Raw genomic sequence first — 23,613 nt, 5'->3', positions numbered from 1 at the left:
CCAATTGCTACAGGCTCAGGGAGAACAGATTCCCCAAGTGTTTTGGGGAAAAAAACAAGCAATTAAGTCATTATCAAAAATCCCTTCACATCTTCCAATCTGATAATGTGTGCCAGCAATACCTTGCTGCTGTTTATATATAATCAGTTGCAGGGGAATAAACGGACACAAATCAGACATTAAAAATGTTAACACTCAAAATAGTGGGAGCATTTCAGTCTTGTTGGACATTCAGTAACAGAATTGGAAGTTGCTATGCTTTCGCTGGAAAGTATCAAAAGTGGGACTCCAGAAAGAAGCTGCAGAATTAGAATTCTTATGAAGACACCATCCTTATCCGTTCTGGGGCTAAATGGAGTCTGGTAGGGACTAGAAGAGTTCTTGTTTTGCCTATTCATTTCAGAGCTGGAAGTGGGTCACTAGCCCTGCAATCTTCTGCCCTTTTCAGTTGACTGTGTTTACTTGCCTGTAGCTCCTGGGCCTCACTTTGCAATAGCAACCCCCATGCTCTACACCCCTCTAAAAAGAGAGAGGCACCTGCCAATCGGAGGTAACACTTCAGGCTGAAGTAGGCTCTGGCCTATGAAAACTTATGCTACCATAATATTTGGACTGAAAAAATGTGGAAAGGTGAAGGATTGATAGACCACAGCCTGTTTGCTGCAGCCAGATAGAGTGTTGTGTCGAACACCCCAAAAAGCACCACCAGTCTGTTACAAATGCTTAATTATGGTTACACATCAGAGATGAGGAGTTTCTTTCTATCCACAGCCGCGTTCCCTCAGGGGAACCTGTCCAGGGGCCACACGCTGGTGGAGGATGTGGCTGAGGGGAGCACTGGGGGGTGGAGCAGAGCACAAAGCAGAGCAGCCCACCCCTCTTCCCCAGAGGCTGCAGGGGGAGGGAGGTTTGAGCTGGCAGGATCCGGGGGGCTTTGGATATTATCCCCACAGGTACAAGTTGCCCCATCTTTTACATAAACGAAAAGCATAAATATCTTAAGAGTGAGGCATTGATAAAAAATAGTTAAGCATGATTTAGTTTGGAGAGGGATGTACAGACAATTTATTTAATCAGGTTTCCTATTTACATTTCACTTTCACATACTATTTTGCTACTCTATGATAACAATTCACTCAACACATCAACAGCCTTTTCATAGAAAAAATGAAATATTCATTATAGAACAGTAGTGCATACATTATACTCCTGAAAAGCCAGCCTGTACTTTAACACACTAAAAGTTTGGAAGATTTGTTCATTTGAATTTAAGGTCAAGAGATGCACTCGTGTGATTCTAAAATTTTGGTTAGTAGTCATGTTGTCGTGTTCTGGACTTGACGTAATGCTCAACAAACACTGGTGACAGGCAAGCAGCAAAAAGGAGGGCGGGGTGGGAAAGAAGGTGTTGCAAAATTAAGGTACCAGACTTCCCTCGTATAGACTTTGGCCAATTGCTCAGGGAAGATCGGAAGGACTCCACATACAAGAATCAAATCAGTACAACTTCTAGCAGTAACTTACCAAATTTACCTTTGGCTTTTGTGCCAAGCTGCTCTCTTCCCCTAGTTAATGGCCTCAGTGTTTACTTGGTTACTATGATGTCTAGATATGTGGAAAGCTGGCTAAGGTAGTAGGGGGGTCACAGTAATATGGAGGTACCAAGAGCCAAGCCTTTGCCCATCACCAGTGAATGTGCCTGTCGTCCCAGTTTATGAAAAATGGACTTTCACCCAGTCAAAGCCAGCAAAGGAACTGCTGCAGCTGACTCAGGCAAGCCACCTTCCGAAGTGGAGAAAATGGAGTTCAAGCTTAGGTTTGCAGCTTCTTCTATGCGTAGGTTCCTCCTGTGATGAGCAACTCGTAAGCAGGGTCCCGACTCCTCCTGCAGAGCACAATGCAGGCACACAGCATACCCAGCAGCTGCAGAGAAGAGGAGAAGGAAACTGAGAACACAGGAGCATTATTTGTACCAGGTATTGGCTTTCTGAAAGCTGCCTAGACACCACACAGATGCAATTCAAGCCATTCTGTTTCAGGAGGGTATTGCCAGACCTCTCCCTTCAAGCTACTTTCCATTGTGCAATCCCTCATTTGTTCTGTGTTTCATTCAGAATCAGAAGTGCTTGCTATTTGCAACTCCCTTTAGCACCAGAGGTTTTAGGAATCAACCCGCCATGAGTTGAAGGGGGGGGGGGTGCCACCTGGCACATGCAGGAACCTGCACGCATATCTGGTTCTGGTACTCAGCAGGAACAGTTCAAATCTGTGGCTGACATATGCAGAACTTGGCACAGGCACACTAGGCATGTTTATCAATCACACAAGTGCCCTGACTCACAACAGGAGAAATGATATTCAGTGAGGCCTCATGGGGAAAAGCACTGTCTTTGGTTGCCATGTGTTTTCTGTAGGGAAAGTTCAAGTATAACAACAACAACAACAACAACAACAACAACAACAACAACAACACCACCACCACCACCACCACCACCACCACCACCACCACCACCTTTATTGTCAATGTACAACCTGTGTACAATGAAATTAATTGAGCCTCCCCCCCATACACTCAATCTCCTTGCTCTCTGTGTGCTTGTTGTACAACACACCAACCCCGAAAGTCAGTTGCAGCATATTATTTTCCATTCAGCAGCCTAACAGCCCATGGATAGAAACTTTTTTTTAGCCTGTTGGTACGACTGATTATTCCTGCCAACCTAGCAGTTCGAAAGCACGTCAAAGTGCAAGTAGATAAATAGGTACCGCTCCGGCGGGAAGGTAAACGGCGTTTCCGTGCGCTGCTCTGGTTCGCCAGAAGTGGCTTAGTCATGCTGGCCACATGACCCGGAAGCTGTACGCCGGCTCCCTCGGCCAGTAAAGCGAGAGGAGCGCTGCAACCCCAGAGTCATCTGCAACTGGACTTAATGGTCAGGGGTCCCTTTACCTTTACAACTGATTATACTTCTATATCTCCTGCCCGAGGGCAGAAGATTATAGAGGTGCTGGCCAGGGTGTGAATCATCCCTGAGAATTTTTCTCGCTCTCCTAAGGCAACGATCCCTTGCGATATTGTCTAGCGAGCTCAGGGGACAGCCCATGCTATCATGTGCTGTGTTCACCACCCTCTATAAAGACTTTCTGTCTGTGGCTGTCAAGCCAACGTACCACACTGTGATATAATATGAGAGGACACTTTCTATTGTGGACCAGTAGGAGGAGGTCATCAATTGTTGTTTAACATTGTTCTTTCGCAAGAACCTGAGGAAATAGAGTCTCTGTTGGGCCTTCCTAACCACCTGAGTTGTATTGTTTTTCCAAGTGAGGTCTTCACTAAGGTAAACTCCCAGGAATTTAAAGAAAGAGACTCTCTCCACACAACCCTCCGATATACAACGCAGCTAGTTCCCCTCTCTTCCTCTGAAAGTCCAACACCATCTCCTATGTCTTGATAATATTTAGGTGCAAGTTATTCTCTAGGTACCATGTAGATACTTTTTGAACCTCCCTCCTGTACACTGATTCATCTCCACCTGTAATTAGACCAATTATGGTAGTATCATCTGCAAACTTAGTAATTGCAGTGGATGGATCAGATGAAATACAGTCATATGTATACAACGATTACAGGTAGGGACTCAGCACGCATCCCTGTGGGGTGCCAGTGCTGAGCTTCAGGGAGGTAGATGTAACAGGCTCAATCCTCACTGTTTTGTGTACGATCCCTCAGAAAGTCTTCAATCCAGTCACAGATGGTAGAAGAAAGGTCTAGTTCCATCAGCCTTTTGTTAAGAATGTATGGTATTAAAAGCCGAGCTATAATCAATAAACAACATTGTAACATAATTCCCCGGTCTCTCCAGATGACTCGCCGCAAGGTGAAAGGCTGTAGCTATGGCATCATCTGTTGACCTATTTCTCCTATTGGTGAACTGATGTTTATCAAAATCCAGTGGAAAACATGTCCTAAGGTGTTGAAGGACCAATCTCTCGAAGCATTTCATCACTACAGGTGTCAATGCAATAGGTCTGTAGTCATTTAGGCAGTTAGTTGCTGTTTTCTTTGGGACTGGGACAATGGTGGCTGCTTTCAAACATGATGGAACACAAGCCGTTTGCAGAGAGATGTTAAAAATCCTTGTCAAGACCCCTGCTAGTGAATCGGCACAGTTTTTTACCACTATCCCCAGCACCCCACCTGCACCAGCAGCTTTACTGGGATTCACCGCCCTCAATGCAGCTTTCACTTGATGGTCATACAGAATAAGTGGCTGAGAGTTTGTAGGCTGGCGGCAGGAGCTACGATACCTGATCTTTTTACCTCATAGCGGGCAAAGATGTTCAGCTCCTCTGCCAAGAAATCATCAGCCTTAACAGTGTTCCTCGTATTGCCTTTGTAGTTGGTTAGATGCTGCAGTCCCTGCCACACTTGTTTCGCGTTATCAGCTAGGCAATTCTCCACCCTAAGCTTATATTGTTGCTTTGCCGCCTTAATGCCTTTCCTGAGCTTTGTTCTTGCCCCTCTGTATATATCTATGTTCCCTGCCTTGAAGGCAGTATCCCGAGCTTTCAGGAGTGACCTTACTTCAGCAGTCATCCAGGGTTTGCAGTTCCCATAGACTCTGATGCACCTCTCTGTTGTTACATTATCGGTGCACACTTTAATATAAGAAAGTACAGCATCTGTGTATCTGTGCAGATCTTGAAGTTCAAACACACTCAAGTATTTAGTAGTGTTTGGCACCCTGACTACAGCTTTTATAAAATCTGAGAATTTCACTGGAGATCAGTTTCCTCTCAAACATAACATGCTAAAATGGTACATCTAAAATTATCGCAAAGAGGGTCAAGGTTCAAACTTCTGATTTGTGTTGATGCCTTTTCAGCATGAACCACCACCAGGTAAATTGGACTCAAGGAAAGTGCTTATCTGGTTGATAAGCCAGATTCAAAACTCTCCCTCTGGGTCATCTGAATGTGTGGGCGGAGCTGCTCACTTGTCAATTACCTGATGTCAGGTAACTCTTCCTTTGCAGCCCAGCTTGAACTGAAGCAGAGGCTGCAAAGAAAAATCTTTGAAAGAATATCTCTTGCAAAGGAAAAATGAAGACTCGGCAATGAAGACTTGGTATGGTCCCGATTCTCCCTGTTCCCACACATGGTGTCAAATGGATGTGGTTTAATGAAAACCAGGCCACATGGGAAGGCCTGGTGGGAGGAGAATCAACTGCAAACACCCTTTCCCTGCCTAGCTTCTTGGAACAGCTTGTGATGGGCAAGGACATAGGTGAGAGAATAATCCTTCTGGCATCTTACTCCCCGCCCCCACCAGGGATGGGACTGTGCCAACAGGCAAAGCCTCTTTGTTTGCCGGCATACTTCAATCTGTTCCGGAACTGGATGTTTAACCATCCAGTTTTAGGAAGGGCACATTGCATAGTCCCATGTGTAATATCACTTTTGTCAATACTTCAGGACTAGTTGTTCTGTGCAGATGTTTGTGTGCTTAGTTCAACAAACTGTTTAACCAGTCTTTGAAGAAACAGTGTGTTGGCAATTCCAGAAATGCCCATATTGAGATGAGGCCATTTAAGAACCATCATGTATGGAGACAGAATGATATTTGAGGGTTTTTTTGCCTGGTAAACCTGGTCAGAACAATACAGAGAAAATGGGAAAGCTTTGTAAAAATCTCTGTAGGAGATGGAGAACACACACATCAAAAGTTATATATTTTAAGTCTTACCTGGATGGCAGCAAATGCCAGAGCTGCCCAAATAACATACATCATGATCTCTTGTAGTTTCTTTACAACCAAAGCCTCGCATCCCTTAAGGAAAAAGAACAAGCCAGTGGTGCTGTTAGTGGTAGTATTTCTCTTCTAAAATGCTTATGCTACATTCTGGGACACCCCTCTCCTCAATCCAAACCCTTTGCCGTCTGTTAGATTTATGAAGCTTAGAAAACTGCAGATTGTGTGTACTGCTCTCTCTGCCCTCCAGTGTCCTCTGTACTCTTGCCAGGCAAAAGGGAACCCTTGGCTGTTCTAAGCATTAACCAGAAAGGCAAGAAACAAACAGCTGTCCTCAAGCCCTTGCTTACAGTTGCTGCCTTAGAAGAGGGCTGAGATGCACTGCCTGCAACAGCAAGTCTTGGCACTTGCGCTTCTCCACGGAACCCTTTTAAGGATGGCGCTGCTGGTGTCATCCTTTTCTACACTGTGATAACCTGGGTTTTATAGCATTTTGTTTTAGCGTATGAGGACTCACATACAAATCACTTGGGTGAAAACACAGTGCAAAACCCTTACAGAAGTGTTATCACATACCTGAATTTTCCAAGAGAAAAGAAAAAGATGCATATGGGGGGGTTTCATAGGTTATAATGGAACCATAGGTCCCAATTAAGGTATTTGCTAGCCAATATGTAATAGTCAGCAGGCTATAGCAGACAAAATATGATACCATTTAGGTTCAGAGCCACCTCTGCCTTGCTGGCTGGATGGCCTTGCATCAGGTCCGCCCGTGCACCCCCAGCCTAGCCTACCTCACAGAGTGGCTCCTTTTCCTTGCAAATTTTGCAGCTTAAGCAAAAGAGCTATTCACCTCGGCATAAAGGTCTGTGGGGTGAGTCAAACTTCCTGTGCAATTGCTGCTGGTGGCTTTACAGCAGCTGAGAGGGACACTGTTGTTTTTCGTTTCTTTGAACCAGTTTGTGGTCTCCCAGTCACTGTAGTTGTGGATCCCACAGCAGCGCAGCTACAAAGAAGGAGAGAAAGGGTGAAAAATTCCCTCAGTGAATCAATTTGTGCTCACTAAAAAGGGATACATATTTAGCAAAGCATAAAGGTCTGTGGGGCGAGGCAGCATGTCCCAGGATTCCTCTGCTTACTTCATAAAGAAAGACTCCTATCTCAAAAGATGAGCAGCAATTGGGTATCTTCCAACTAACATACTTCAGCACATAAAGCATGTGTGAACAATACACCTGCATCCTTCTACGTGAGCAACATCATGCACAGAGTGCCTCCAGCTGCTTCCAGGCCAGAGACTTAGGCCAGTTCTCACTGAGGCGGTAAGCCTGGGCTTCCCCAGATCAGGCTACAGGCAGGAGCTTGTGATGAAATGCTGCTCCACACTCAAAATTTCCTTCTGCACAGAAAGCAAAATGCCTGCAAGAACTAAAACAGAAGACCCTTCTGACAGCATCCTCCCTAGCATTGTTGGGAAGGGAAAAGAGGAATACTATCTTATAGAAAGCAACAAGCCAGGAGCTGTAAATGTGGACTTCTTCCCTTTTCAGGAAGCAGTACAGTGCTTGCCTTGACAGTGTTTACATTGGCTCTCACCTGCCTCTGCACATAATCAATGGCACGGCTCGCAGCATCCGGGTTAGTTCCATTATACATGTCGTACACCTTCTTAATACTGTGATCGACTTCAGCCTCCACCTATTAAAACAAACAAGTGCAAGTTCTTCTCTAAAGTTATCCCATTTAGAGGCCTGCTGAGCCCCCATTCCCTCTATGAGTCTATTGATCAGTGTGTACAGTTATAGTTCCCTGATGCATCGCTTAGGGGGCCCTCACCTTCTGAAGCAAGGCAGGTGGTGACTTTGGGCTTTTCTCACTCACAAGACGGCTATTGCCATAGGAAGAGCAAGGCTGCTGTACCTTGAATGCAACACCCAAGCTGGAAGCAACTGTATTTGCTTGCATTGCTCTGACTCACCATTTGGAAATGGTGGCCTCTACCAGCCTTGCCCAACCTGGGTCTGATCAGATGCTTTGAACTACAACTCTGACCATCCTGGTCCATTGAGCCATGCTGGCGGGGGGCTGAATGGAATTCAAAACAGCTGGAGGGCAAAGGCTTCAAGCTGATTGGCTTGGCTGGTTCTCACTACTTGGTCAAAGCCTGATCTAAGTGGGGCCCCCAAATGGGGCAAAGATGGGTTGAAGACTAATGGATGGGGTGAAGGCATACAGCAGCCTTCTAATGCGGAAGCTGGTATGTCTGCAACCCTCGTGCATTTTCTGGTCTCCTTCGCTTCTACCCTCCCTCAATCAAGGGAAAAGCTTTGGGAAATTTTTAAAACTGAAATCTGCTTATCAACTGAGGTGGTCCCTTTCAACTGAACAATTCCATGATTTTATGATTTACTTAAAAGCATTTATAAACACTTAATATTGAAAAAATTTCTAAGTGGTGTAGAATAACAAACAATACCAGTAAACAAAAACGCAACTGAAAACTCACAAAAAAACAGTACACAAACATATTAAACAGTAAGCATCTGACCATAAAAAACTGGAGAGACCAGTAAGAGTTTGAGGCAACAACAAGCAACAAATGATGTACGATGTTAAAAAACACGTTTTAATACTGTACATTTGTTTAAAATTCATCCAGCTCTTTGAAATTAGTGAAATTTCTGTGGGTCTAGTTCAGTGTTAACCCTAGGGTTTTTGTTTTTAGAAATTTCTACAAAGGCAGAATAGAATGCCATAAGAATAGCAGCTGGGCATACAATAGTAACTTCCTGGATAGCTCAGCAGGTTAGAGCGTGGTACTGATAACACCAAGGTTGAAGGATTCTGTTAGCTACAGTCATCCAAATTCTTTGCTTACTACCTTATTTTTCTCTAGCTTTTTATCTCTTTGAAATTTTAAAATACTTTTCTTAGCATGTGCCCACTTTATTTTTACATCTATAATTCCATTCCAATAGCCTCCAGCAATTTTATTTATCAGAAATACAATGCTACAGAATCCTAAGCACAGTTAACCACAATACTTAGCACTTAAGAAGAGACAACTACCTTTGCTCTGTAGATATAGCCCAGAACAACCACCACAACTTCAGTGATAAAAACCAACAGAAGGATGATCACAAACTGCAAGAAAAAACATGTTATGTTGGCAACTTACAGTTTTGTGAAGATATAACTATGCTATTTATAGGTTACACCCAGATAATCTAATAAAGTCCTTCGGTAATGGTGAATGCACTCAATACCCATTGTGTTAAAGAGTCTCAACTCTACCGGTAATTTGAGGAAGCAAACACACCATTTCAAAAACATCAAAATGGTCAAGTTCAGCATACAGCTTCTTTAGACAAGGTATACTAAGCTTAGGAAGCTGACTCAGCATTCCAAATGGTGCATTTCAAGAAGCAATTATTTTATGATAAAGACAGGTAGCATTTACAGCAACTATTAGGCTCCAAAACACACTGGCAGTTCTGAGGAAACGCTTGCCAGTGTGTCAAACAGAAAACCCTTTCCAAACATCAGACTTACTGTAGCGAGTCCACAGCGGCTTTCCCGGATCGTGGCACAACAGCCAATCAAACCAATGATAAAGAGAAGTGTCCCCACTGCTATGATAACCACTGCAGGGATGAGTGTATAAACATCTTCAAAGAAGTGATCGTAGTCATCGTATGTGATGAAGACATAGGCTCCCACGTAGCACAAAATGCCAGCTGCTGCCTGCAAAAAAAAGGGAGGTAAGATCAGAATTCCTTTTAGCCTAACACTTGGGTTGTGTGTATTTGTGCAAACACACACAGGTTTTCAGGCTTCTGCTCAACAAATATACAAATATTTTATGGGGTGATTTCTTTACAGGTTATGCTGTAGCTCAGTAATACCAAACTAAATGCAGCATTATGCAAATCCAATGTTGTATCATAACCACTTAGTCCAAGCTACTGGTTAAGCATGAGCTTCAGCATGAGATGCTATTAATTGCCTCACACACAAAGCTTCCACTAAGGACTGAGGTGCCAAGCATTACATCCCTGACAATTAACGACCTACTTTCTAGCAGATGGGAAACTCCTTCCCCTCTCAACTTGAGGAACTGATATTCCTCAATCCCAGAAACCAGAAAAGCTACGTTATATATTATTCATTGCGACTGCACCGAAGGTCATTGCCAATTTAAGCCCCATTGCCCAAACCCAGCAAACTTCCAACTCAAGCTGCTGATTGTGCTAATAGCGCAAAATTATTTCCACTTCCAACTGTTGAAACGTTCAGGGTGGCAGGAGAGGATATATTGTTTATTAACATCCTTGCTAACTTGCGCTAGCAAGTTCCTTTACATAGCAGAAAACTTGTTGCAAACTTGTGTGAGTTTCTTGACAATACGCAATTCGATCTGGCCTGTCCAGATTGAAATGTGTTCTAATATTTTCCTGGTAAAACCCCTTGAATCCCTCCTAAAAGAATAAAGACACCAGTGTCTTATTCATAATTAACAAAAAGAAAGTTTACTCACAATCAGGCAAAGCACAGTGTGATCCCTGAAGGCAGGCTTTAGGCTTAAAGTTACAAACTTATACTAACAGGTTTATCCCATAAGGGTTGACCTAGTGACTGCAGTTAGCAGTCCGGCAGTTCACAGGACGAAAGGAAGATGGAAAAGAGAGAGGTGGCTGCATGACTTGGCCTTTTCTCGGGTCTGGAAAGGTCACACCCACCTACTAGTTGCATGAAAAGAAGGATGCTCCAGGCCAGGAGGAACAGGAAGTTTCAACTGGCTGGACCAAACATTCCCTTGCATGTCCACTCTGGCAAAACAAGGAATGTTGTATTTGACTGCTCCCAGTGGATTACATCCCACACCAACACCAGCAGCATTAATGCTGGTGAATGTTTTTCTAACCTCCATAGACATAAAGAGGTGTTCTCATATAGCCTCAATAGAGTGGGTTAAGTTCCACAAATCAATTTGCACAGGATCACACCATAGGTCCCAAGTCTGATCCTACATGGGATATTCATCAAGCAGTTAACATTCTTCAGGACATGTGCTAGAAAAACTCCATTATATCTGCTGCTTTCAATTTACAGCACTAGAGCTGTCACCTGCAACGTCTGGCTTCAGTGTAAGCAACTTTGCCGGATGTCTCCAAATCTATGTTCTTGAGGACAACTAGGATTGTCTACCTGAAAGGAGTGTTAGAAACTGGGAGAGAACAGTTATTTGCCACATGGCTCCTGGAACCTAGGCAATGGCCACAAAAAACATAAGTGGCTAATTGCCTTTTCTTCACAGTTCAGCAACACTTTATATTTGTTTTTTTGAAATGCATGAACTAATTCACAATTCACATCAGTGACACACTTTTAATATCACATGTTTAAAAGCAATTCTTAATTGGACACCACAAACGTAAATGGGGCTCAGACCCTGTAAAAATGGCCAAAACCGTAAGTCATTTGAATAATTAATATTTACAAATACCAACATGTGTGTGTGTATAGATAAATATTTAGATATCTAATATGTGCCCTTTTACCCTAGCCTTAATAATCTCTCTCTCTCTCTCTCTTACACACACACACACACACACACACACACACAGCTTTAGCCATTGAGGTCCCCATCCATGCACACTTTACTTGGGAGGAAACCCCACTGAACTGTAGGGATTTACTTTCAAGTAGAAGGCAGAAGATCAGGATTGGAAACAACCCTTTTCTTTTTCCAAATGGTTCCCAAATTGCTTCTTTTGTTTCTTATAAATTGTATTTATTGTATTACAGTTTGAATTCCATAAAATTATACAGTGTACCTCGGGTTACATACGCTTCAGGTTACAGACTCCGCTAACCCAGAAATATTACTTCGAGTTAAGAACTTTGCTTCAGGATGAGAACAGAAATCGTGCAGCGGCGGCGCAGCGGCAGCAGGAAGCCCCATTAGCTAAAGTGGTGCTTCAGGTTAAGAACAGTTTCAGGTTAAGAACAGACCTCCAGAATGAATTAAGTACTTAACCCGAGGTACCACTGTACTCCTCTCCCCCTCCCTTCTTTTTTGTCTTGGGCTCCCTGGTCCATTAGCATCTGTGCCTGGTTTTGTGAATATTTTTGGAGTGCTTTTATTGGCTGCCTTTTCATTTTCAATTGATTAGGACTTTTGGGTGTGTGATTCATTCCCTCTGCCTCAGGGATGTCCTGATGAATCTGACCCAAAGGGTGCATCGACTCCCCCCTCCTTTTTCATAGCAACCAGCACTTCTGGGACACTCAGAAAATGAAGGAACCAGCTCTCCCCTCCTGTCTAATATTCAGAGGTTCCATTTGGCCATCATAGTTAATAGTTACTGATGTATCCATGCTTCTTTAATGTGCTCCTAAAACCCCCCTACATAAACCAGCCTATTCTGTGGCACATTCTATGGCAGCATATGCCACAGGTTATTAAGCAATGCATAAAGAGCCTATAATTGCCTGTGGTTCTCTGAAGTCTAGCAAGTGTTTTAAGAAGAAGCCTAGGTTACAGTCGCAACAGCACAATGTCTAGGAACTCTTTTTTAAAAAAATAAATAAAACAAGATCACAGAGCTGAAAATGAATTGTGAATATTGCCAGCACAATAAAAATTTAAAAGCGTAATGTGCTGTTTTCCCACTTTTTTTGCTGCTGTTTTGATTCCCTTGGGTTATTTCAGGTGTGGCCTTTTGAAAAATGGAAGCAAACAACCATTCCAAAATCATACTGAACTTCAATGAAAGTTTAGCAAAAGTAGCTACTCCTGTCCAGTCTTCTCCGATAAAGAAAACAATGCCCGACCTGAAGAATTTGGAGCAAATGATTCAGCAGAGGAAACACAGCCCAGAATAACTAAGGAGATAGTACAAGAATACTTGGCTAGTTTAGAGGTATTCAAGTCTCCAGGGCCAGATGAACTGCATCCAAGAGTATTAAAAGAACTGGCAGATGTGATCTCAGAACCACTGGCAGTCATCTTTGAGAATTCCTGGAGAACAGGCGAAGTCCCGGCAGACTGGAGGAGGGCAAATGTTGTCCCTATTTTCAAAAAGGGGAAAAGAGAGGACCCAAATAATTACCGCCCAGTCAGTCTGACATCAATACCAGGGAAGATTCTGGAGCAGATCATTAAGCAAACAGTCTGTGAGCACCTAGAAAGGAATGCTGTGATCACCAATAGTCAGCATGGATTTCTGAAAAATAAGTCATGTCAGACTAACCTGATCTCGTTTTTTGACAGAATTACAAGCCTGGTAGATGAAGGGAACACAGTGGATGTAGCCTACCTTGATTTCAGCAAGGCATTTGACAAGGTGCCCCATGATATTCTTGTAAAGAAGCTGGTAAAATGCGGTCTTGACTATGCTACCACTCAGTGGATTTGTAACTGGCTGACTGACCAAACCCAAAGGGTGCTCATCAATGGTTCCTCTTCATCCTGGAGAAGAGTGACTAGTGGGGTGCCACAGGGTTCTGTCTTGGGCCCAGTCTTATTCAACATCTTTATCAACGACTTGGATGATGGACTCAAGGGCATCCTGATCAAATTTGCAGATGACACCAAACTGGGAGGGGTGGCTAACACCCCTGAGAACAGGATCACACTTCAAAACGACCTTGACAGATTAGAGAACTGGGCCCAAACAAACAGGATGAATTTTAACAGGGAGAAATGTAAAGTATTGCACTTGGGCAAAAGAAAATGAGAGGCACAAATACAAGATGGGTGACACCTGGCTTGAGAGCAGTACATGTGAAAAGGATCTAGGAGTCTTGGTTGACCACAAACTTGACATGAGCCAACAGTGTGACGCGGCAGCTAAAAAAGCCAATGCAATTCTGGGCTGCATCAATAGGAGTATAGCATCTAGATCAAGGGAAGTAATAGTGCCACTGTATTCTGCTCTGGTCAGACCTCACCTGGAGTACTGTGTCCAGTTCTGGGCACCACAGTTCAAGAAGGACACTGACAAACTGGAACGTCAAAGGCCTGGAAACGATGCCTTATGAGGAACGGCTAAGGGAGCTGGGCATGTTTAGCCAGGAGAAGAGGAGGTTAAGAGGTGATATGATAGCCATGTTCAAATATATAAAAGGATGTCACATAGAGGAGGGAGAAAGGTTGTTTTCTGCTGCTCCAGAGAAGCGGACACGGAGCAATGGATCCAAACTACAAGAAAGAAGATTCCACCTAAACATTAGGAAGAACTTCCTGACAGTAAGAGCTGTTCGACAGTGGAATTTGCTGCCAAGGAGTGTGGTGGAGTCTCCTTCTTTGGAGGTCTTTAAGCAGAGGCTTGACAACCATATGTCAGGAGTGCTCTGATGGTGTTTCCTGCTTGGCAGGGGGTTGGACTCGATGGCCCTTGTGGTCTCTTCCAACTCTATGATTCTATGATTCTATGATTCTAACATCAGGAGCAGAAATAAGCAACAAGCGACTAGGCTTATCAAATATCGTACACCAGCCTTTTAAAAAAATAAATACTGTAAAATCCATTCAAATCTGTTTTAGAATAGTTGACACAATCTCTTATAATACTGTTTGGCTGGGCTCTATTTCCTAATGCCCCCAAGCAAGAACAGCAGCAATAGCAGCCACACACCCAAGGCATTTATTTATTTAATTCAGACATGCATATCTAGCTTTTTTAATCCAACTCGTTCACAAGTTACGTTTACAACTGAAGTGAAGCAAAACATCCAGCAAAACTACCAAATAAACAAGTATCAATAAAACCAGGACCACAAAGCAGCAGCAGCAAAGCACCTTGTTGTTGATAAAAACCAAGGTAAAGAAAGTCATTTTAACCCAGTGCTAACAGCTAACATGTGAAAAGGAAGGGTGCTAGACAAGCCGTTCTGAGGAAGAAATTCTAAAGATGGGAACCAACCCATAATACAATTGAAAGGAAAGGTCGCTTCTTATGGGAAGAGTATTTATTGGATTCATGGACTATATAACTCCCAACCACAAAACAGGCAGCTAATTGACTGGTGGTCCAATCCTACATTGAGCTACCTGCCAAAGCCCCACCACAGCTATTTTAGATTGGGTCCATACATGGCTATCAAAGTTGTTTAACAAATGCCACAGTCATAATGCCAGTCAAGTATGCGTTTGACTCAAGTTAATGCAACTGTGGAATGTCTGTACAAATCATTTCGAACGCATTTATTTTTTTAAATCAGTATGGCAAAATCAGTGTCACACCACTGTTCTGCTCTGTCCCACACCAGCTTAAAGAAACACGTAATCACACTGGCCAGAAATCAGGGAAACTTCCGAATGAGGCATCAAACATGCAGAATTAAAGGGCTTTTATTTAAAGAAAAAAAGCAATACCTGTTCCAAGTAGAGCAGATGTTAGAAACAAAGTTGTCACACACATTTGGGGAGTCTTTCATGTTATCTCCTAAGAAGTCAAACGGCAATCTGAAGTCAATTAAAATACCACAATATATTATTTCCAATCCAACAGAGAAGACTCATGTCTCTGAAATACAATGGTACCTCTGGTTCCAAACTTAATTCGTTCTGGAGGTCCGCTCTTAACCTGAAACCCGTTCTTAACCTGAGGTACCACTTTAGCTAATGGGGCCTCCCGCTGCCGACCGAATTCTGTTCTCATCCTGGGGCAAAGTTCTTAACCTGAGGTACTACTTCTGGGTTAGCGGAATCTGTAACCTGAAGTGTTTGTAACCCGAGGTACCACTGTACCACTATTCCTTTTGATTGTTACCAATCATAGGCTATGGCTTGAGCAAAGGTATCTACTTTCTCCCATTCACAGAAAACTCAATGTCCCTGAACTACCAGGAGAGAACTTGATCTCTGCACTCATCGCCCAGAAACACTCATCCATCCATCAAACCTGATCACAGTTATTAATGATTCTTCAAGGGTAACAATGTTAAGTGTGTTTGAATGAGGAAATCCCAAGCGAGTGTTTAGCTGCACCTTCATTAAACATGCAGGGATTCAGTTGCCAGTACAAATACTTGTGTCCATGGAGATTCCCTTAAGTATCTGAAAGAGAGGCCTGCTTCTAGATTGACTGTGCAGAAGGAAAAGAAAGGGCTCACCAGGAGATCACGGAACCATTTGTAAGACAGCTGCAAAACTTGCAGAACACACAGGGTCTATCCCAGCACAGCATTTCTGCTCTTCAGAAAAAATGCATGCACAGCATCACTGAAACACAGTTGTGTTAGAGAGAACACAAGGATATTGTCATGCTTTTTAATTTTAAACTTACAAATCAAGTAGGTAATGAAGGTGGCTGCAGTCTACGAATGTTTGCTTCATTTATGCCACTGTAGCACAAGTCTGACATCTTGTTGTTTTATTGAGATGAATCTCTAATAATGGGGTCCCATTTACACAAGGAAACACTCTTGAGAGGATATAGCCTCCATGAAGGGGGAGGGGGAGGATGGTGCTAACATTAATCTTTCAATGAAGAGATTCTCAAATTGTGGATATTAAAAGGAAGGTCTGCAAAATGCATTAACATTTACATAGTTATTTTGCCATGGTAATTGTGGCATCTCAGGTATGCCCAACCTTTAATGTATCAAGATTTTGAAGACTCAGCTGTACAGGCAGTCCTGCAAAAAACGGTATCTTGTGAAAGGAGTGTTCATAAGCATGTTGCTGGAGAGGTGCTATTCAAAAATAATTAGGTTGCAATCCCAATTCCATATGCCTGAAAGTAAGCCCTTTTGATTGCAGCAGGATCTATTTCTGTGTATAAATGGTTAGGATTGTGCTGTTAGGCCTGTTCTTCCAAGAATTTTGATATAATAGACTATTAATTTTGATATAATAGTACTGTGGCTGCAGTACTTGCTGAAAATGAAACAACGTATTTGGCCCAGAGAGGGGGAGGAGAGAAATTGAAATTGTGTGTTTGTGTGTGTGTTTGTCTACACTCATACACCCCAGTATTTACAAATACTTATGGGTGGCCACTATTGCTGAGGCTGAACCCCATTTATTTTTGTGGTGTCCAATTAACAATTGCTATTAAATTACTATTACAAATGTGATACAGTGGTGCCCCGCAAGACGAATGCCTCGCAAGACGGAAAACTCGCTAGACGAAAGGGTTTTCCGTTTTATGAGCTGCTTCGCAAGACGAATTTCCCTATGGGCTTGCTTCGCAAGACGAAAACGTCTTGCAAGTTTGTTTCCTTTTTCTTAACACCGTTAATACAGTTGCGACTTGACTTCGAGGAGCAACTCATAGAACGCAGTGTACATAGTAGCCTTTTTTGAGGTTTTTAAAGACTTTGGTGATTTTTGAAGCTTTTCCAAAACTTCTTTTGCAGCCATTTGGTAAGTTAAGCTTTTAAAACTTTTTTGGGGGGTTTTCGATTTTGGGTTGGGGTGTTTGGAATTCAAGAACTTGGTGTTGGGGAGGGGTTTGCAAGAATCTGGAAGCTTGTGTGTTTTTTTTCTGCATTTTTATGATTTTCTGTGACCATTGGGCCACTCTGCTGTTTTTTTTTAAAAAATTATGGATTTGAATTTCTGTGTGCTGGGTGGCTGGGGGAACAGTTGGGGAGGGGTTTGCAAGAATCTGGAAGCTTGTGGGTTTTTTTCTGCATTTTTATGATTTTCTGTGACCATTGGGCCACTCTGCTTTTTTTTAAAAAAAATTCTGGGTTTGAATTTTGAAATGCTCTTTACAGTATGTGTGACTTTAAAGAGCACTTAATAAACTCTTGTTGTACCAAATTTGGCTTTGTTTGGACTTTTTTTGACCATAGGAACACATTAATTGATTTTCAATGCATTCCTATGGGATTTTGTGCTTCGCAAGACGAAAAATTCGCTAGACGAAAAAATTCGCAGAACGAATTAATTTCGTCTTGCGAGGCACCACTGTATTACAAATGTGTCACTGATGTGAACTGTGTATAGTGGTACCTCGGGTTAAGTGGTTAATTCCTTCTGGAGGTCTGTCCTTAACCTGAAATTGTTCTTAACCTGAAGCACCACTTTAGCTAATGGGGCCTCCTGCTGCTGCCGCGCCGCCAGAGCACAATTTCTGTTCTCATCCTGAAGCAAAGTTCTTAACCCGAGGTACTATTTCTGGGTTAGCCGAGTCTGTAACCTGAAGCGTATGTAACCTGAAGCGTATCCAATCCGAGGTACCACTGTATTAGTTCACGTGTTTTTTTTAAAAAAGATTACTGTAATTGGTAAAATGTGTGACTGAATTGTAAAATATATTAACGTCAACAATATACAAAAAGCATTTTTTGCTTTGTAATCTTAAAGGGGAAAAAGGTGACTAGACGTCTGTAACGTAGATTTAAGGGGCATCTGGTCAATAGAGCTGCTGACCACTGATGGTTCGTGGAAAGCAGTTTGGGAATGCCTGTTGTAGGCACTGCAACCACTGATGCAGCCTGGGCTTCAAATTATGTCCACACATGTACACTGAATACATTTCTCATCATATAAAGGTTGTCAATACTAAGAGACAAGCCCCATTCTCATCTCTTGACTGAAATCCAGTTCAAAACTACAGCAGTTGTTGTTTTGTAAAAAGCATCACAAAACAGAAATGCCCTGCTGGAACATTGTCCAGCGTGCCATTTCCACTAATAAGTCAACCAGATGTCATAGGAAGGATATAAAGGCAAAAGCCCTCTTCTGCTATTATGTCCCAAGAACTGGTATTCAGAGTCATACAGTCTCTGACCCTAGATTACCAGAATCAGGTGGAACAGGTATCATTTGCAAATGCATTTTGCCCTTTAAAGAACTGCTTTCTCCACAGAGGAGCCGCAAAAAAAATGGAGCTGGTCAAGGGAGCCAGGAACTCAAAAAGGTTGAAAACCTCTGGCTTAGTATTGAAAAAACTCCCAATGAGTGGCAAGAGGAAATGGGGGGGAGGGGGAGGGAAGAATGGGAAAGAAAGGTAAGCAGGACAACAATGGCCTCATTCTCTTCTGTCCACTTTGTAACCTGAGCTGGCTCTTCAGCACTACCAGCTTCCTTGATCTGTGTAAGAACAATGCAGCCCACAGCAAGCTTCTTCCAAGATGAAGTTACATGCAGTTCAAGGCTGCCATGAAAGAAAAGGTGCCCAGCAAGATCCCAAGAGAAACAGCATGCTCCAGGTCAACAGAAACTGATGCACGCCTAAGCAACTGTGAGCCACTTGTTCTGCCTTAGGAGCTCACTGCTCTCAAATGGTGTTCACATTACACTAGTTCAGTTTTGAAGAGGAGGAGAGAACATTAGCTGTAGTTCTCAAGTTTCAATCTTAGTAATAATTCATAGGCTCAGGTACTAATCAATCTTATTTGGTGCACCTTTGCAGCACTACGCTGAACCCAGACAGAAGCCAAGCTAAACTAGTATACACGCAAAGCTATTAAGGAATGTGCTGCAATTGTTCTGTACAACGCAACACCTTTGAGAGCTGTATGGTAGAAAAGCCGCCAAGAAAACAATTTTTTTAAATCTGCAAAGAACTTCCAACTGTCTGTTCTGTAATGCTCTGGTGTGTTTTTACATTTCTTAAATCAAATTTGTCAAATAGCAAGATCTTAATAGCTACACATATTAAACCATGGTGAGACAGATATAAAACATCTAAGGATGCACTGGTTGACCAAGGGTTAGGGGAGTAAATGTGTCCCTATTCTGTACTAAATGTGCCCCTGTGAAAATTTAAGAAGAACATACAAAGCAGGGTATCTAGCTAGTCCAGCGTCCTGTCAGAGAGGCCAACCACAAACTGGGCATGAAGGCGGTTGCCCTTTCTTACTTTTGCCCACCCCTCCTCTGGCAAACTGTATCCTGCACACCTGCCTCTAAACAAGGGGGTTCCATTTGTCTCCAGTACAGAAAGTGCTCTCTTCCTCCACTCATTTGTCAAATCGCCTTCTAAAGCCATCCCATCATGCTGTGGTAATAAATTCCATATGAATTGTGGGAAGTGTTTTCTATTGTCTTTCGTAACCAAACTCTACTGCCTATTAATTTGACAAGCTCCAATTCTTGTCTATAAAAGAGGCACCATCTCCAGTTAAAATAGCAGATGAATTTCCTAATTTCCCCTTGCCTGTGATGAAAAAAACCTAGCATGTTTCCACTGTCATTTTTCAGACTACAGTAGTTTCTCCTAGTTGCAGAGAAAAATGGATTTGAATACCTGAAACCCTCCTGAAATATACAGTGACTTTTTTGTCAATATCGGAGCTGCTACTCCAAGGCAGCTCAGGCCCACCTGTGCCTCCGCCTCCCCAGAGTCTTAGAATTACCTATCGACAACAGCTTTAACTCAAATGTTTTTACACAACAACAGGTAGTTTGAAATGCAACATTTCCCACTAGCTCTAAATTGATACAGGCCAAGTTATTTGTATCTTTCGCTTACAGATTTTCTGAAATTCCCAGAGAACTGAACAATGCACCTAGTTCAGCAGCAATATTGCCTTCAGAGCAACACTAACTTGGAAACAATGGATGAGCCATCCCTTCTCATCTCAGCGCAAAAGAAAAGCTGACCACCGTATAATAGTGTCCACTGTATCCCATACATCTTTCAAAATCCTAGAGAAGCACATTGCTCGGCACTAAGCACACAATGGTCTGGTTGAAATCTTTTATAAGGCACTGTTTTTAAAAAGCCTTGCATTTGCCTCAGTGTTCGAAACCAACCAGGCACCTTTGGCGACTCAGGAAAGCCCCCTTGGAACCAAGCGGAGATTTCCTGCTGCAAGGTTTCTGCGGCTGAGCATCTGGCATTCCCTCCCCAGAAAGCCTTTTTACATGCTGAAGAGACTCCATTGTGAACACAATTGGCTAAGTGTGTGTGTGACACATACATATATATATACACACCACCCTAGTATTTACAAATACTTATGGTGGACCACTATTGCTGAGGCTGAGCCCCATTTATGTTTGCGACGTCCAATTAAGAATTGCTCTTAAAAATGTGATATTAACAATGTGTCACTGATATGAATTGTGTTCAGGTGTTTCAAAAACATTGAAAGTGCTCCCACATCTGGGGGGGGGGGGGGGGAATGGCAACTAGCCATTCTATTTTTGCTCCTGTAACCCAGGTTCCAGGAGGCAAATAGCTTTTCTGTTCCAGTTTCTAACATTGGTTTGCTTACTTTTCTAGTCTTTAAATTATAGCTTGGTTTATTTTGACTTTTTTACTTGTATTTCTTTAATTCTACTTTTCCCTTGTATACAAAATCACCTCTATGATCTAAAAACAGCTGTGGCACAAATGTTTCCGTCTGCAACTATATTTCTGCTGCTGCAAACTACTGTACCCTAATCTTATCTGGGACGTTTGATGAAGAAGGATCATTGCCCAGTGGCAGGGCACCCAATTTTCATGCAGAGCGTCCCAGATTCAATCCCTGGCATCTCCAGGTAAGGCCAGGAGAGAGAGAGAGAGAGAGAGAGAGAGAGAGAGAGAGAGAGGGAGTATATATTCGTACAAATAGCACAATATTTTTTTCCTTTGAACTGGAAAATTTTCTGATGTCCTAACTAGAGTGTGATCTAACGTAGCATGATTATTTTACTTTTATTTGGTAAACAAAACTAAAAACTTTGAAACTGCCTAATGTTGTATTTTTTTATTGGCATCTGTTCATACTGCCATACCAAAACAAGTAGAAGAAAATCAGGAAAAACTTACTGAGACCTGCCAAAGAAACATGTCACATAACACTGAAAGGACTAGAAGTGGGTAACAACTGAACTGTAGAAGTACTATTTATAGCAATGTTATTTTTGCTTATTAATATAGTATTACCGCATTCCAGAGCCTTTTTTTCAAACAGCTGGCATAATGAATCTGACATTACAGTAATTTGAACTCCAGCCCACTGGCGCTTGAAGGTTATACTGTACATGCCATCATGTTCTTCAATTGTATTCCCTTAAGTTAGGTTATGCTGATCTCATGTCTTCCTTCCCATCTCTCCATCTTCTAGAGGTATTTTTTTCCTAAACTGCTGTTCTACTAATCTGCACACATCACCTTAACATTGACAACAGCCCCTCCCCCCCCAAAAAAGTCTGAGCTCAGCTGGATATAAATTTAAATGAGGGGGAATAAAAATTTGGCACAAACCATTTATGTAAACAGAACACAGGGCCAGTCTTGAAAATTGTGCACACTTTGTGCCCGACCTAATCCTAAATGCCACCCCTGCCCATTGTCCTAGTTTGGGGCAGACCCATTCCCACACTCTCCTGCACTCGCCAAGAAGAGCGTCGGGCTGTATCTTCCCTTCTCCCACTTATGGCGAAGGATGAAGTGGGGACCTCAGCCGGGTCCACACAAGCCTCTTCCTCCGGCCCCCGGCTGACGAGGCCCGCCTGCTGAGGCGGCCTTGGATTTTTCCCTAACCCAACCACTCTTCCAAGGAGCGAAAGCGGTGGGAAGAGAATTTGAGGCCCAGCGAATCCCTCCCAGCCCCGGAGGGCAGGACGCGGCGGAGGGAAGGGGCTGTCCCAGGCGGCTCTTTCAGGGCCCGCCTTTCCCGGCCCGCTCTTCCCAACCGGAGAGCCCCGAGGCGGGGCGCCCCCCCCCCGGTCAGCGGTCGCCCCTGGCGGGATGAGGCGCCTCCGTCTCCCGCGACCGGAGTCCGGGCGAGGAAGAGCCGCGTCCCCCGGGGATCCCTCGCCATTCAGGCCTGGGCGGGTCTGCCCCGCGTGTGCAGCGTCCACACGTGTAGTTTATATGCGTGTCTGAGCAGGGCGGGGAGCGGGCGGGGAGCGGGCGGGGAGCGGGCGGGGCCCTCCCCCCTCGCGCGGCGCCTCACCCAGAAGATGAGGTTGAGGAAGACGAGGACGGTCTTGGAGGACGTGATCCCGCACTGCCCCATGGCCGGCGCCTTCGCCTCCTCCTCCTCCGCCGCCGCCGCCGCCTCTTCTTCCTCGGCGCTCCCGACTGGGCTCCCTCCGCCGCCCTGCGCCACGTGGCTCCGCCCCTTTGTGACGCCATGGCGGCGGCGAGGAGGGCGAGGCTCGCCGAGGCTTAAGATGGCGCCGCCCGCGTCACGTGATGCCGGAGGACGCGCTCAGCGGCGGAAGGGCCTCTAAGATGGCCGCCGGCCTGCAGGGCGTCTGCGCACGCGCGTCCCGGCCGGAGCCGCCCGAGGAAGGCCTTCGCTGGCCTGATCCTGTCTCGCCCCGGCCTCCCCGCCGGGCAGAAGCATCTCTGGCCGCCTTCCGCCTGCGTTGTCTTCCCCGAGGGGTCGCCCTGCACCCCCTGGATCCTCGGTGGTGGCGCCCGCCCTGGGGAGCGTCAAGGAAAGAAACAACTAGCTGACGTTTAGAGGCATCTGAAGGCAGCCCTCTTGAGGGAAGGTTTTAAGGACGGATGTTTTATTGGGTTTTTAATATTCTGTTGGGAGCCGCCCAGAGGGGCTGGGAAACCCAGCCAGATGGGCGGGGCATAAATAAATAGTATTATTATTATTACTACTATTATTACGGGCAACGTCCTGACACTTGCAGCCCAGCTATTGATTGACAGGTCAAGTTCAATTACATGGGACCTGTGGAAGTTTCCATGGGAAAGTGTTTTGCTTTCGGGTGTTTTTTTTAGGCCTTTATGGAATGCCTCCAAAGTCATACCGAACTCATTCTCTCATTCTCTTCCTGATGTGGCAAAAAACCGACAAAAGGCACACACTGTCTAGTCACAGGAGGGAGGTCTGCTTAGGGTTGGGGAAGCCCCTAGGTGTACAGAATAACAAAAAAGCTTTAGGCAAGATGCTGAGGCCACAGGAGCTGCAGGGGAGAAAATGGTATTTCTGTGCAA

The 23,613-nt window shown here is 44.0% G+C and overlaps 2 protein-coding genes across 3 annotated transcripts in view; one reads left to right on the top strand and one right to left on the bottom strand.

Moving 5' to 3' along the window:
• Positions 1–23,613, top strand: part of RCN2 (reticulocalbin 2) — an 810,887-nt gene that overhangs the window by 71,260 nt on the left and 716,014 nt on the right. The gene's annotated exons all lie outside the window — the stretch shown is intronic.
• On the bottom strand, positions 1,037–22,796 carry TSPAN3 (tetraspanin 3). 2 transcript variants are annotated; one of them, XM_083630811.1, is made up of 7 exons: positions 22,610–22,796; positions 9,305–9,496; positions 8,822–8,896; positions 7,349–7,450; positions 6,606–6,758; positions 5,747–5,830; positions 1,037–1,923 (listed from the first exon to the last, which is right to left on the bottom strand). In XM_083630811.1, the coding sequence occupies exons 1-7, from the start codon at positions 22,670–22,672 to the stop codon at positions 1,831–1,833; spliced, it is 762 nt and encodes a 253-aa protein (XP_083486937.1). In that variant the 5' UTR covers positions 22,673–22,796; the 3' UTR covers positions 1,037–1,830. The 2 variants fall into 2 exon arrangements, with proteins under 2 accessions (XP_083486937.1, XP_083486938.1); XM_083630812.1 differs by having other exon boundaries at positions 1,037–2,408; positions 22,610–22,792.

The sequence above is a fragment of the Podarcis filfolensis genome (genome assembly GCF_964270895.1).
Source record: "Podarcis filfolensis genome assembly, chromosome: 9".
NCBI classification, from domain to species: domain Eukaryota; kingdom Metazoa; phylum Chordata; class Lepidosauria; order Squamata; family Lacertidae; genus Podarcis; species Podarcis filfolensis.
The sequence above is the reverse complement of the archived record's forward strand: the minus strand, read 5'-3'. Positions and strand labels throughout refer to the sequence as shown.

Excerpts from the sequence above, each read along its gene's own strand:
- TSPAN3 (XM_083630811.1), bottom strand. The coding sequence starts at position 22,672 with ATGGGGCAGTGCGGGATCACGTCCTCCAAGACCGTCCTCGTCTTCCTC. Across the intron at positions 9,497-22,609 it reads TCCTCAACCTCATCTTCTGG|GCAGCAGCTGGCATTTTGTG; the intron begins GTGAGGCGCCGC and ends TTTTTTTTGCAG. Across the intron at positions 6,759-7,348 it reads TTGATTATGTGCAGAGGCAG|CTGCGCTGCTGTGGGATCCA; the intron begins GTGAGAGCCAAT and ends CCTTCTTTGTAG.